Source organism: Stomoxys calcitrans, chromosome 2, assembly GCF_963082655.1.
Source record: "Stomoxys calcitrans chromosome 2, idStoCalc2.1, whole genome shotgun sequence".
Lineage (NCBI taxonomy): Eukaryota > Metazoa > Arthropoda > Insecta > Diptera > Muscidae > Stomoxys > Stomoxys calcitrans.
In genome coordinates, this window is record NC_081553.1 from 60,080,231 (window position 1) to 60,094,967 (window position 14,737).

Here is a 14,737-nt window from a genome sequence, read left to right on the forward strand (position 1 = left end):
GATAAAGCGAAGAATAATTCTGGCAAACAGATGCTACTTTGGACTAAGTAAGCAGTTTAGAAACAAGGCCACCTCTCGACAGAAGAAGATTACACTATACAAGACACTGATACCAACCCTTTTTGATATATGGTTCTGAAGCATGGGAACTTTTGAAAGCAGATGAGGCAGTACTTGGAGTATTTGAGAGAAAGATTCTTCGTAAAATATATGAATGAGATTGCGTTAATGGAAAATATAGGCGACGTATGAACCAACCCTAGTTGATATATGGTTCTCAGGCATGGGAACTTTTGAAAGCAGATGAGGCAGTACTTGGAGTATTTGAGAGAAAGATTCTTCGTAAAATATATGAACGAGATTGCGTTAAAGGAAAATATAGGCGAAGTATGAACCACGAGCTGTATGTCGACTGTATTACGACGATAGCTTCGTTACACGCATCAAAATACAACGGCTGTGTTGGCTAGGTCATGTTGTCAGAGTGAATGAAGAAGCTCCAGCAAAGAAGTCTTTAGAAGGTAAACACGGTGGTACACGCAAACCGGGAAGACCAAAATCCCGATGGAAAAATCAAGTTGTGGGAGACATTTTAGAATGAGCGCAGAAGATCGAGGCGCTTGGAACGCTATTCTACATTCGGCTAGTGGAACAAATATTCTGTCATAGCCAATTAAACCGCAAACAAACAACAACCACCGCTTTTAATTTCGTCCGATGTTTTCGCCAGGATTCGAACGCAGGCGTTCAGCGTCATAGGCGGGCATAGGTTACAGTGGCACAAATTTGATATTCACATTCACGGCCAAGTGTCCTTAACCTAAAAAGATTAGAGAGTTGAATAGGGCGCTGCGCCTAACCGCTTCGCTGTGGAGTGGGACCGGTTGTTCTTAAGTTTGAATAAATGTCAAATGTTTGCTGGGTTATTTAATATGACGGAATACCATAATTTTTGTTACGAGTGGCTTAGGCAATTAACTCGGAAAGTGTTAAACACTTTATAGGCATCACTAACTAATTTCTTAGCGTGAAGCAACATCAGCAACAACAGCAGCATGATGTTGCTGCAGACAACAACTAACAATAATTTATTTTCATAAAACATTTATGAGAGACATGCAACTTTGAGGGTGGTGCCTGTATGCTCGCAGCATTGGCTGCCATGTTGCATTATGAGCCTGCATTCGAACGAGACCTACAATCTTTTTGTTTACAATTAAAAGTTGTAATAAAATTCTTAAATTCTAACAGCAAGACACCTCAATAAATTTTATCAGTGCAGCAGCGTCATCATCATTACTGTTGTTGCATGGCTGCAACATCAAGGCAATGAATCTCTCCCCTCCCCCCCCAAAAAAAAAGCCACCCAAAAGTTAGTCACCTCTGCCCTGAAATTAAGAAGACACCAATCACATGAAGGGGTCGCAGGGCGTCCATTCATTCATTTCAAACCAAAAGACGAATGGTCGGAGACATTGGCATTTCCAGTGTAACATGTGGAAATATAATTTTCAAGTATCTCATTTCTGTTTGGATGGACGACAGCTTTGATGAGGGGGAAGCTGAAATAAGAGGTATGGCATTGGTGGTTTGGTGTAGGAGACATGTAAAATAAACTAATTTTTAAGTAAATGAATGAACAAATGTCGACTGGTCTTCTTCTTCTGCTGATGCCATGACTAACTGATTCATGGGCTTATTGGTGATTGTGGCGGCCTAACCCTGTGGATGTGGATTGAACGGCGGCATTTGTGCCGTGTGAACATCACATGGGGAATCACTTGATTTTGGGTGTGTGATTTTGAAGCTGGTGTTTCAGAAAACTTATACTCTTCCGTAAGTTGAATTTGCCTTTGAGAAGCTTGTTCCGCATATGGTAAGAAGAGAGAGGGTGTTTTAATGTAGCACAGTGGAAGAAACAAACGAATACGAAGCACGTTAAGTTTGGGATGTATGTGGACCCTCGCCATGCGTGCCAAGTATGGTTCTCAAATATATTGGGTTGCCCAAAAAGTAATTGCGGATTTTTTAAAAGAAATTAAATGCATTTTTAATAAAACTTAGAATGAATTTTAATCAAATATACTTTTTTACACTTTTTTTCTAAAGCAAGCTAAAAATAACAGCTGATAACTGACAGAAGAAAGAATGCAATTACAGTCACAAGCTGTGAAAAAATTTGTCAACGCCGACTATATGAAAAATCCGCAATTACTTTTTGGGCAACCCAATAGCTAAAGGGTAATTTTTTAGCTGATTTCATTTAGGCAACACTGGTTTAAAAAGTTCACGCATGTTTCGTGTTTTATTTCATCCTCTTGCAAACGAATAACGCATGCAAATTATTGAATTTTATTGCCAAAAAGCCTGCTCTATTGAGAAAGTTCATCGTGCGCTTCTTCCACAGCATGGTCAAAGCTTATTTTTTGGCTCAATGGGTACGTAAATAAGCAGAGCTGTCGATTTTGGAGTGAAGATCAGCCAGAAGTATTACAATAGTAGCCAATGCATGGAGAAAAAGTCATAGTTAGGTACGGTTTATGGGCTGGCGGCATCTTTGGCCCGTACTTCTTTCATCGTAGCGTAATTTTGAATGGTGAGCGCTATCGTGAGATGATAATCAACTTTTTTTGCCCAAAATGCAAGAGCTTGACTTGCATGACATGTGGTTTCAACACAGCACGCGTAACAAAGAGGAGAGTTGGGTGAACGTTTTATTTCACGTTCGGGACCGGTCAATTGGCCGCCAGGATGGTGCGATTTAACGCCTATGAGCTTTAACATAGCCTCTTTTTGTGGCTATGTTAAAGCTCATGTCTATACAGACAAGCCCGCTTCAATTGACGCATTGGAAAACAACATTGAAGCATTTATTCGTGAGATACCGGCCGAAATGTTTGAAAAGAGTATGCCTAAGCGGATGGACCATTCGAGGCGCTGTCACGGTCAACATTTGGATGAAATAATCTTCAAACATCAACTTAAATGGACTGTACTAGCGATTCAAATGAAGATTTCATAAATTTTTCTGAATTTTATGTGTTTTTTTGGAAAAAAAATTTTTTTATAGATTATACATCAACCTATTGTTCTGTCCATTCGGATAAGAATTGCGCCTTGTGGGGACTCAAAAAGAAAAATCTGGAGATTGGTTTATAAGGGAGCTGTATCAGGCTATGGATCGATTCAGACCATATTGGGTAAGTATGTTGAAGGTAATGGGAGAAGTTGTTGAACAAAATTTCAGCCATATCGGATGGTAATTGCGCCCTCTAGTGGCTCAAGAAGTCAAGATCCCAGATCGGATAATATGGCAGCTATATCAGGTTATAAACCAATTTGAATCATACTTAGCACACTTGTTGGAAGTCATAACAAGACACGTCATGCAAAATTTCAGCCACATCGGATAAGAATTGCGCCCTCTAGTGGCTCAAGAAGTCAAGATGCCAGATCGGTTCACATGCAATTATATCAGGTTATTGACCGATTTGAATCTAATTTAGTACAGTTGTTAGAAGTCATAGCAAAACACGTCGTACAAAACTTCATTCAAATCGGATAAGAATTGGGTCCTCTAGTGGCTCAAGAAGTCGAAATCCCAGATCGGTTTATATGGCAGCTATATCAGGTTATGGACCGATTTGGACCATACTTAGCACAGTTGTTGAAAGTCATAGAAAAACACCTCATGCAAAATTTCAGCCAAATCTGATAAGAATTGGGTCCTCTAGTGGCTCAAGAAGTCGAAATCCCAGATCGGTTTATATGACACCTATTTCAAGTTATGTACGGATTTAACCCATTCTTAGCACAGTTGTTGAAAGTCATAGAAAAACACCTCATGCTAAATTTCAGCCAAGTCAAATGAGAATTGCGGCTCCAGAAGTCAAAATCCATGATCGGTTTATGTGGCAGCTTTGAGAAAACATGAACCGATGTGGTCTATTGACAATCCCAAAGGACCCAAACTTATAAGAAGTATTTGTGCAAAATTTCAAGCACTTAGCTTTACTCCTTCGAAAGTTGGGTGCTTTCGACAGGCAGACGGACATGGTTAGATCGACTTAAAATGTCATAACGACGAATGGGGTCTTAGACGAATATTTCTAGGTGTTACAAAAGGAATGACGAAATTAGTATATCCCCCTCTTATGGTGGAGAGTATAAAAATTCGAACCACTTCCAGCGATCATATTCCATGCTTTCTATTCAACGAAAAGCAAAGTAAAGAACTTATAAAACTTGAGCAAGTGTGTGTTATTATTCAAAACACTATGACTGGTTAGTGGATCATGATTTCTGACACTCCATGTATGTTTATCAACACCTTTTTCAAATAGATTAAGGTGCCCCACATACCCAAGGACTATTGAGTACGATGGAGAGCACGCTTTTTGTTTTTAAACAATGCTCAATAAATCGCCTAACCCTCCTAAGCACAGTAAGATTTGCACCATATTCGGGTCGAATGACGGTAGGGCCACAGTAACTCACTGTTTCGATTTGCAGCGATATCAGATAATAAATCCGGCTTTTATGGGCTTAGACCCTTAATCGGCAGATCGGTCTATATGGCAGCCATTTTCAAATATGATCAAATTTTAACAAGTCCTATGACTTCTTGAGCCTCTTATCCCATTTAGCTGAAGTTTTGCACGTGGTATTTCGGTATCACTTTCAACAACTGTGCAAAGTATGGTTCGAAATAGTTTATAACCTGATATAGCTGCCATATAAACCGATCTTGGGTCTTGACTTCTTGAGCTTCTAGAGGATACAACTCTAATTCGATTTGGCTGAAATTTTGCACATAACGTTCAGGAATGACTTCCAACAACTGTGTTAAGTATGGTCTAAATCCATAACCTGATATAGCCGCCATATAAACCGATCTCCGGATTAGACTTCTTGAGCTTCTAGAGGGCGCTATTCTTATGCGATTTGTCTGAATTATTGCACGTGGTGTTTTGGTGTAACTTTCAACAACTGTGTTAAGTATGGTTCAAATCGGTTCATAACCTGGTTTAGCTGCCATATAATCCGATCTCTCGATTTGATTTCTTTAGCTTCTAGAGGGAGCAATTTTTACCAACAGGGTTGAAATTTTACATATGTCATATTGGTATGACATCTAACAGCTGAGCCACAACGGTTGATAATTTGATATAGCTGCCATATAAAGTAATCTCCTAATTTGAGAATCTCAGCCACTGGAGGACGCTAGTTTTACTCGATTTGCTGAAAATTGGGAGGTGATATTTTCTATGACTTCTGACAGCCATGACACGTACGGTCCATATCGATCAATAACTTTATGATGTTCATATATATATTGGAAAAGTCATTCAAAGAACTTGACAAATGCGATCCATGGTGGCGGGTGTATAAGATTCGGTCCGGCCGAACTTAGCCCGCTTTTACTTTTTTTTTGTTAGAATTTTTTTTTTAATTGTTAAAAATATTAAGTGCTCAGGGTCTAAACCGGAGTCGGTGACAATCTATCTTCCATTGCTTGATTCCGCAGCCCTGGTTAGGCCCCTCGACAATTTTGCCAAGTATCATCTAGGTCGTACTATATTGGGATATAGTTGCCATATAGGCCGATATCTCGATTTAAGGTCTTGAACCTACAAAAGGCTAATATATTACCCGATTTCACTCAAACAGTAAACTCTCCGGCGTACGTGCCGAGTTCTTGATCGGACGCTGCATGCGATTGTAGTCCTTCCTTGTTGACAAGAATCTCCATTGAATTCTTTGTAATCACCATTTGGGTTACTGGATGGGTGCATCATATTTCAAGCGGAGATCTTTGCGGTTCTGAAGGCTTAGGCATCTGGCCAGGTGAGTTTGAAACTGGTAGGAAGATGCAAAGACCTTTTTCGAACTATGGGAAAAGCTGTAAAGCTTTGCTGGATCCCGGGCTATCAAGGCGTGGCGGCGAACAAAGCGGTTGGCGAGATGGCCAGGATTGGATACCTGATTGCCGCAAATAATGCTACGGAATCAGTTAGCCTTCCACTGTGCTATTTTTTGGTAGGGTATACGTCTTCTGCGATGACTGCGCGAGTGAAGCATGCCGTATCAAAGGTGCCTTGGCCAAGTTTTACGCAAAAGAGGACATTGTTTGTCCTAGGGCTAAGAAAGTCTGACTTCATATTGCTGTTAGGCGTCTTGACTGTTCCTTGCAATGTGGGTTCTTTGATGTCGCGCCGGACGCAGGGAGAGGCAGACTTTTCCAGGTGCGATGTGCGATGAAGCAGAGGAGTTGAAGACAGTGGAATACTTTTTGTGTCCATATGATAGGCGTCTTGACTGTTCCTTGCAATGTGGGGTCTTTGACGTCGCGCCGGACGCAGGGAGAGGCAGACTTTTCCAGGTGCGAAGTGCGATGACGCAGAGGAGTTAGAGACAGTGGAACACTGTCCCAGCTCCCCAATTGCGAGCATACACAGGATAATGGGTGAACACATCTTTCCGTGCCTGGATTCCCTCCATGTACTCAATCTTCTTGCCATTCTGGACTTCTTAAGAGGCTGACTTTCGATGGAGTAAGGCTAGCCGCTTGAAATTTTGCACAAATACCTCTTATAAATGTAGGACGGTTGGGGTTGTAAATGGGCTATATCGGTCCATGTTTTGACATAGCTGCCATATAAACCGATCTTGGGTCTTGACTTCTTGAGCTACTAGAGGGCGCAATTCATATCCGATTAACATGAAATTTGGCGCGACGTGTTTTGTTATGATATCCAACAACTGTGCCAAGTATGGTACAAATCGGTTCACAACCTGATATAGCTGCCATATAAACCGATCTTGGGTCTTGACTTCTTGAGCCTCTAGAGGGCGCAATTCTTATCCATTTGGAATGAAATTTTGCACGACATGTTTTGTTATGATATCCAACAACTGTGCCAAGTATGGTACAAATCGGTTCATAACCTAATATAGCTGCCATATAAATCGATCTTGGGCCTTGACTTCTTGAGCCTCTAGATTTGCCTGAAATTTTGTACGACGGATCTTCTCATGACCATCAACATAAGTGTTTGATAAGGTCTGAATCGGTCTATAGCCTGATACAGCTCCCATATAAAACGATCTCTCTATTTTACTTCTTGTTTTGCCTAAGAAGAAATGCCGGGAATAGAACTCGACAAATGCGATCCATGGTGGAGGGTATATAAGATTCGGCCCGGCCGAACTTTGCATGCTTTTACTTCTTTATCTATTTTCTTATTCTTCTTCTTCAAATACAATGGAACCAGGGTCTCCCAGTGAAGCTGCTGGTAACCGAAGTTACAAGTGGCGCGCTCTCTAACCTATCCTAAGTATTTGCTTTGAAGGGTCTCAAATAAACATTTCAATGACTATAAAAATTGGTTTCTTCCCCCACTGTGCCATACGCTTTTCATATGTGGGGTATATGCCAAAGCATTTAACCTAAGTAAAATGAATAGCTTTAAATTCTTCACAGAGTCATTACTGATGTTGTTGTGGTGGTAATGACATTGGTGGTGGTGGTGGTGGTAGTGTTTGAGAGGATTGAAGAATTGAAGAGTTAATCTTACCAGATGTTAATGGTTTTTAAATACGCACCATTATTCCGTTGGAGGTGACATCATCCTCCCATCTCATGTGGCTTAAGCATTTATTCAATGTCGATGTGAGCCATGAGAAGACACTTTGAAGTGTGTTCATGTTCGACTATGTGTTTCTATGCATTTTCCCCAAAGTTTGTTTCCCTCTATGGTTTTTGGTTTTTCCCCGATACTCCTCCCTCTATGGTTTATGGTGTTTTAAGTTTCCCATCGTTATAATATTTGTGTGTGCCGTATAATGTACTTAAGCTTCCTCATTTTGTTTGTTGGCATTTGCCTGATGAATGATTTAAGAGTGTCATCTACGACAGTGTATTGTGAACGTGAAAGAGTTTCTTTAAAATAAACAATAAACTAAGAACTTTGTGGAACATATGGAGGACAGGTTTTTTTCGAAATGGGACTACAGCTCAAGGGCGCCAATTTTGTTTATGAGTATGATTGTTCTGAGAAAATATTTACCCGTTGAAGGCACCCGGTTTGAGGACAGAGATGTAGGGAAGACTTTCAAAGGTAACTGTTGGCAAAGTTGGTTTTAAAAATTTGACTTACGTAACGGCCAATTTAATGGTGTCTACTAGTTGAAAAACTCCTCAATACTCATAATTGACCAATGAAAAGACGGTTCCCAGTTTAAACAAAACAGTAACAGTTTAGACAATGAAGTAATTGGACCTTATTAGTGTGGCTTTAGACCTGGCCATAACCTGTGAATGTCTTGGTCATAGCCCAGATCTAGGAAGAAATGGGTTCGAATCCTGGCGAGACCATCAGAAAAAATTTTCAATTGTAGTTTTCCCCTCCTAATGCTGGCAACATTTGTGAGTTTTTATGCCATGTAAAGCTTCTCTCCAAAGAGGTGTCGCACTGCGGCACGCCATTCGGACTCGGCTATAAAAAGGAGGCCTATTATCATTTAGCTTTAACTTGAATCGGACTGCACTCATTGATATGTGAGAGGTTTGGGCCCGTTTTCTTAACGGAATGTTCATGGGCAATGTAAAGCATGCGTTCACGCATGCCCACGAGACAGACATTTGATACACTCACGCTCACCCATGACTCACGATAATATCATGACTTACGATTGAAAAACTAACGGTTGAAAAGATATTTTTCCATGAACATAAAAGTTGAAGAATAAATAAGCGAAAAAGTTGTACTCTGCTTAAAGTGGGAAAAATGGCATACAAAATTTTATTAGGAACCCTTAAAAGCAGTATGGCTACGTACTAGCATGGCTCCTATGCACCCAAATTCGGCACGGACATTGAGTGGTCTAATAAATTTAAGTAACTGTTAAATTATGTATTTAAAATTTCAGCGAAATCGGATAAAAGATAAAGCTTTTATGGGCTTCAGACCCTTTATCGGCAGATCGCTCTGTATGGAAGCTATATCTAAATATTGTCTGATACCAACCATATTTGGGAAGGACGTCGGGAGACCTTAAATTACCCACTGTTTCCAATTTCAAAGAAATCGGGTAATAAATGGGGCTTTTATGGGCTACAGACCCTTTATCGGCAGATCGGTCAATATCGCAGCTATATCTGAATATAGTCCATATTTGGGTTCTATGTTGGGAGGCGTAAAGCTACTCACCGTTTCATATTTTAGCGAAATCGGTTAACAAATAAAGCTTTTATGGGCTTCAGACCTTTTTTCTGGACATCGGTCTATGTGGCAGCTATATCTAAATATAGTCCGATCTGTACCATATTTGGGTCGGATATTGAGAGGCATAAAATTGCGCACAAATCCAAATTTCAGTGAAATCGGATAAAAAATACAGTTTTTATGATATTCAGACCCTTTATCGGGGTCTATATGGCAGCTATATCCAAATCTGCACAGATCTTGGCCAATTTGCAGAGGGAAGTCGTGAGGCCTAACACAAATCACTCCCGAATTTTGGAAAATTCGGACAATAAATGAGGTCTGTAAGGCAGCTATATCCAAATCTGATCCGATCGAAGCCAAATTAAAGAAGAACATCGATTGGCCTAACACCACTCACTGTCCCAAATTTTGGCAAATTCGGACAAGAACTGCGCCTTTTATGGGCCCAAGACCTTGAATCGAGAAATCGGTCTATAAGGCAGCTATATCCAAATCTGTACACATCTGGGCCGTATTGAAAAGGGATGTCGAAGGGCCTAATACAACTCACTGTCTCAAATTTCGCCGAAATCGGACAACAAATGCGCCTTTTAAGGACCCAAATCGAGAGGTCGGTCTATATGGCAGCTATAACCAAATCTAGAGCGATTTTTTTCTAATTGTCGAAGGATATCGAAGGTCCAAACATAACTCACGGTCTCAAATATCGGCGAGATCGGATAATAAATACGCCTTTTATGGGCCCAAGACCTTAAATCGCGAGATCGGTCTATAAGGCAGCTATATCCAAATGTAGACCGATTTGAACCAAATTGTACAAGGATGTCAAATGGCGTAACATAACTCACGGCCTTAAATTTCGGCGAGATCGGATAATAAATGCGCCATTTATGTGCCCAAGACCATAAATCGGGAAACCGGCCTATATTTTAGATATATCCAAATCTGGACCGATTAGGGCCAAATTGTAGAAGGATGTCGAAGGGCCTAACATAACTCACGGTCTTAAATTTTGGCAAGATCGGACAAGAAATGCGCTTTTTATGGGCCCAAAACCTTAAATCGAGAGATCGGTCTAAATGGCAGCTATATCCAAATCTGGAGCGATCTGTGTCATTTTCCAGGAAGATGTAGAGGGGCTTAACTTGACCTACTGTCCCAAATTTCGGCGACATCGGACAATAAATGAGCTTTTTATGGGCCCAAGACCTTAAATCGAGAGATCGGTCTATATGGCAGCTACATCCAAATCTGGACCGATCAGGGCCAAATTGTAGAAGGATGTCGAAGGGCATAACATAACTCACGATCTTAAATTTTGGAGAGATTGGACGCGAAATGCGTTTTTTATGGGCCCAAAACGTTAAATCGAGTGAACGGTCTATATGGCAGCTATACCCAAATCTAGACCGATATAGTCCAAATTGTAGAAGGATGTCGAAGGGCCAAACATAACTCGAGGTTTCAAATTTTGGCGAGATTGGACAAGAAATGCGCTTTTTATGGACCCAAAACCTTAAATCGAGAGATCGGTTTATATGGCAGCTATATCCAAATCTGGACCGATCTGTGCCATTTTCGAGGAAGATGTCGAGGGGCTTAACTTGACCTACTGTCCCAAATTTCGGCGACATTGGACAAGAAATGCGCTTTTTATGGGCTCAAAACCTTAAATCGAGAGATCGGTCTATATGGCAGCTATATCCAAATCTGAACCGATCCAGACCAAATTGAAGAAAAACGTCGACTGTCCTAACACAACTCACTGTCCCAAATTTCAGCAAAATCGGATATTAAATGTGGCTTTTATGGGCCCAAGACCCTAAATCGGCGGATCGGTCTATATGGGGGCTATATCAAGATATAGTCCCATATAGCCCATCTTCGAACTTAACCTGCTTATCGACAAAAAAGAATCTGTGCAAAGTTTCAGCTCAATATTGACATAATTAATATACCGCCATCCTTCGGTGGTGGGTATAATAAGCAATCTGATACATTGCGCCTATAGAGGGCGCAATTTTCATTCGATAAGGCTAACATTATGTACAAAGATTTCTCTCATGACTTCCAAGTGACTTTATTAATCTTTTTTGGTATGGCATTGATATTGCTTCTGGATAAATCGATCTCCTGATATATATTGGGTTGCCCAAAAAGTAATTGCGGATTTTTTAAAAGAAAGTAAATGCATTTTTAATAAAACTTAGTATGAACTTTAATCAAATATACTTTTTTTAAAACTTTTTTCTAAAGCAAGCTTAAAGTAACAGCTGATAACTGACAGAAGAAAGAATGCAATTACAGAGTCACAAGCTGTGAAAAAATTTGTCAACGCCGACTATATGAAAAATCCGCAATTACTTTTTGGGCAACCTAATACTTTCTCATTTTCGTTTAAAATATAGGTGATGGGAATTTAATGATATTATCGATATTTATATATTAAAACTATCGAAAATATCGAATGTTGCGTTTATCGAAAGTTTGCCAACTCTATTCCACACATCTCAATTCTCTTTTGAGAATTTTCGTCCAAGAACTTTTTAACGAGCTTCTCATCTCCTTCCTGAACCTGCCCGCAGCGTCACTTCTTTTGCCATAATCTCTCGACCAGCTTTCTTTCTTTGCTTCTCTCACTCCTTCCTATGAATGTTCATTGCCGGTGTTAACCTTGACTGGTTGGTCTTAAATGGCGGTATCCGTTTTGGATATTCATTCAGAAAGGCTTTGTTCAGGCACTCAGTAACATGATCCACTGAGGATTCCAGTTTCCTTACGCCCTTTATAGGCCATTAGAGAGCATATCCTCCCCATCGACCTCTCTCCGATTTCTATACGGCTTTCTTCTCTCCATTCTTTGGGTTGCAAATCGATATATTCAAGTATTGAAAATGCAATGATGAGTTTAGTATACCGTACTTGCTAAGATGTACTAAACTACTACTAAATTTCCCATGAACATTCCATTAAGGAACATGGGATACTTCTATGCCGAGTCCGAACGGCGTGCCTCATAGCGATACCACTTGCTAGAGAAGTTTTAACAAGGCAGGATGTCTTTCAAATGTAGCCAGGGGATAACTACCGCTGAAAATATTGTTGATGTTGATGATGCCGGGATTTCAAGCCAGGCGTTCGGCGTCATAGGTAGACTAATGCTAAACTCTGCGCCACGGTGGCCACCACATGCTAAGATGTAGAATTTCTAAAATTCATATGAGAGAGACAGGTGTGATATGTTTGAGTTGGGTTGTAAGCTTTCGTTTTTACTTTCAAAAAAAAATTTCTCCCATTGGGAATCATTTCGGCTTTTTTTTGAATTTTTTTAAAATTTATTTCGCTCAAGAGATAACCCCGCATGACCCAGTGAAGAATTTGGAAATTATGACAAATGTTGTTTATGTTTTTTTGCGATTTAAGTTTAGTTGTGATTTAGTGCCAAAGCCGTCGGTATTTAAAAACATATAAAAAAAATTATGTTCCCGTTTATAACTAAAATCGCAGTAATTTTAATTTTTGTAACTACTTTAACAAAAGCATCGCCATTTAATGAGACTGAAAAGCAAATTCGCCTAAGCAAATCGGAAGAAATTCGAAATTTTCTAAACGAAACTGGGGATCCTTGTGAAGATTTCTACAATTTTGCCTGTGGCAATTGGAGAGCCCACAATAAGGCCACAGAGGATGAATTAAAGAAAAGTGTGCTCTTAAATGTGGAAAAACAGTTTAACTTAGAACTTAAGGCTATGCTTGAAAGTGAGGACTTTGCAGCCAAAGATACAATAGAAGAAAAAGTCAGAGATTTCTATAAATCATGTCTGGAGAGACCTACAGAAAGCGAGGTTTATCACAGCAAACTTAAGGACATCATACAGGAATTTGGAAAGATGCCCTTGCTGGAGAAGGATAATTGGGTGGAAAAAGATTTTGACTGGTTAACAACAGTGGCCAATATTGCCCAGAAATATAATCACAACATTTTGCTTGGCTTTAAAGTGTTGCCATATTTAAGAAATGTCTCCATTCATGGTATACTGTTAACTCATCAGGAATTTCCTTTTCCCTTGCCCTTAAATGCCAACAATAGTGAGGGGATCTATTGGCAACGCTATGAGGAAAACGTAACACACAGATTGCTAAGATATTTTGGTATTGATGCCAATTTAGCTCAAGAAACAGCCCAAGAAATTGTTAAATTTGAAAAAGTTTTAGCTCAAAGTGCCTCCCATGACAGATATGGACCAGATGAATATCGCACCGAAACCAGTGTCTACAAGCTGCAAAGGAAATACTCTCCTTATATGGATATTGAAAAGTATATGCAAATTGCCTTTGAATCCATACCCGAGGATAATGTCATAGAGGAAAATGAAAGTTACCATTATAGCCTAATTGAGTTGATGGCAAAAACTCCCAAGAGAATAATAGCCAACTATATTTTCTATAACCTGATCCACAAATTTGCCTCCAACGATACCAACTGCATTGTGGAAACCAAAAGACATTTTCACAATGTTTTGGAGAATATGTGGTATAGACGTCATAACATTGCCGAAATGGAACGGGCGGTGTCCAATATGTTTGAAGACCTAAAGTCGGTATTATTCATAAAAATGAGATCTAAGGCATACAAATGGATGAGCCTGAGAATTCTTAGATACTCCTTGGAAAAAGTTAACGCACTTTCCCTGAAAGTCTACAACTACAATGATACCGATTTTCAAAGGGAATATGGAACATTGAATCTCAATAGTTCCGATTACATAGAAAATTTAAGGAATATTTATTCCCTAAAAGCCCGTCAGCATAGAGAAAAATATTACCAGGCCACTAACGACTATTATGATGCTGAAAATATGCCTGCAGGCATAAAATATATACGCACTGAAAATCGCCTTTTAGTTCCTTTGAATGTTCTTCAAGCCCATCAATTTCGCTCCACCCTATACCCCTTAGCTGTTAACTATGGCCAATTGGGTACCATGTTGGCCCATTCCATACTCCATGCCTTTGATGATGAGGCTCGTTTTGCTGACAAATATGGCAATGAGGCTGATTGGTGGGATCATCCATCTACGGTCTTCTTTGATGACCACACTCAGTGTTTCCGCCAACAATATCAACGGTTTACCTATGCCGGACTTCCTTGGCCCGATAGCATAGTACAATCGGAAAATATAGCCGATAATGGTGGAGTGAGCATGGCTTTTCAAGCCTATGTTGCTTGGTATGAGAATACTTCGCGACCTCAAAATAATCTGGATCAAGAACAGTTGCCTGATTTGAAGTATAAGAATAGGAAATTGTTCTTTATAGCCTATGCCCAATCCTTGTGTGCCGATATTCATCCGGATTATGATTTCTTCGTATTGGCCTCGGAATATTATCCACCTGAGAGTTTAAGAGTTCTCGCGTCATTATCTAATATGGAAGAGTTTTCCCATGTTTTTAAATGCCGACCGGGCAGTGTTATGAATCCTGAGGATAAGTGTAAGGTGTATTAA

The 14,737-nt window shown here is 39.9% G+C and overlaps 1 protein-coding gene across 1 annotated transcript; it reads left to right on the forward strand.

The window, feature by feature from the left end:
* The first annotated feature begins 1,462 nt into the window (after positions 1 to 1,462).
* LOC106091463 (neprilysin-21-like) lies at positions 1,463 to 14,737 on the forward strand. The gene is made up of 2 exons (XM_059361462.1): positions 1,463 to 1,574; positions 12,771 to 14,737. The coding sequence occupies exons 1-2, from the start codon at positions 1,463 to 1,465 to the stop codon at positions 14,735 to 14,737; spliced, it is 2,079 nt and encodes a 692-aa protein (XP_059217445.1).

Excerpts from the sequence above, each read along its gene's own strand:
- LOC106091463 (XM_059361462.1), top strand. The coding sequence starts at position 1,463 with ATGGTCGGAGACATTGGCATTTCCAGTGTAACATGTGGAAATATAATT. Across the intron at positions 1,575-12,770 it reads GGGGGAAGCTGAAATAAGAG|CATCGCCATTTAATGAGACT; the intron begins GTATGGCATTGG and ends CTTTAACAAAAG.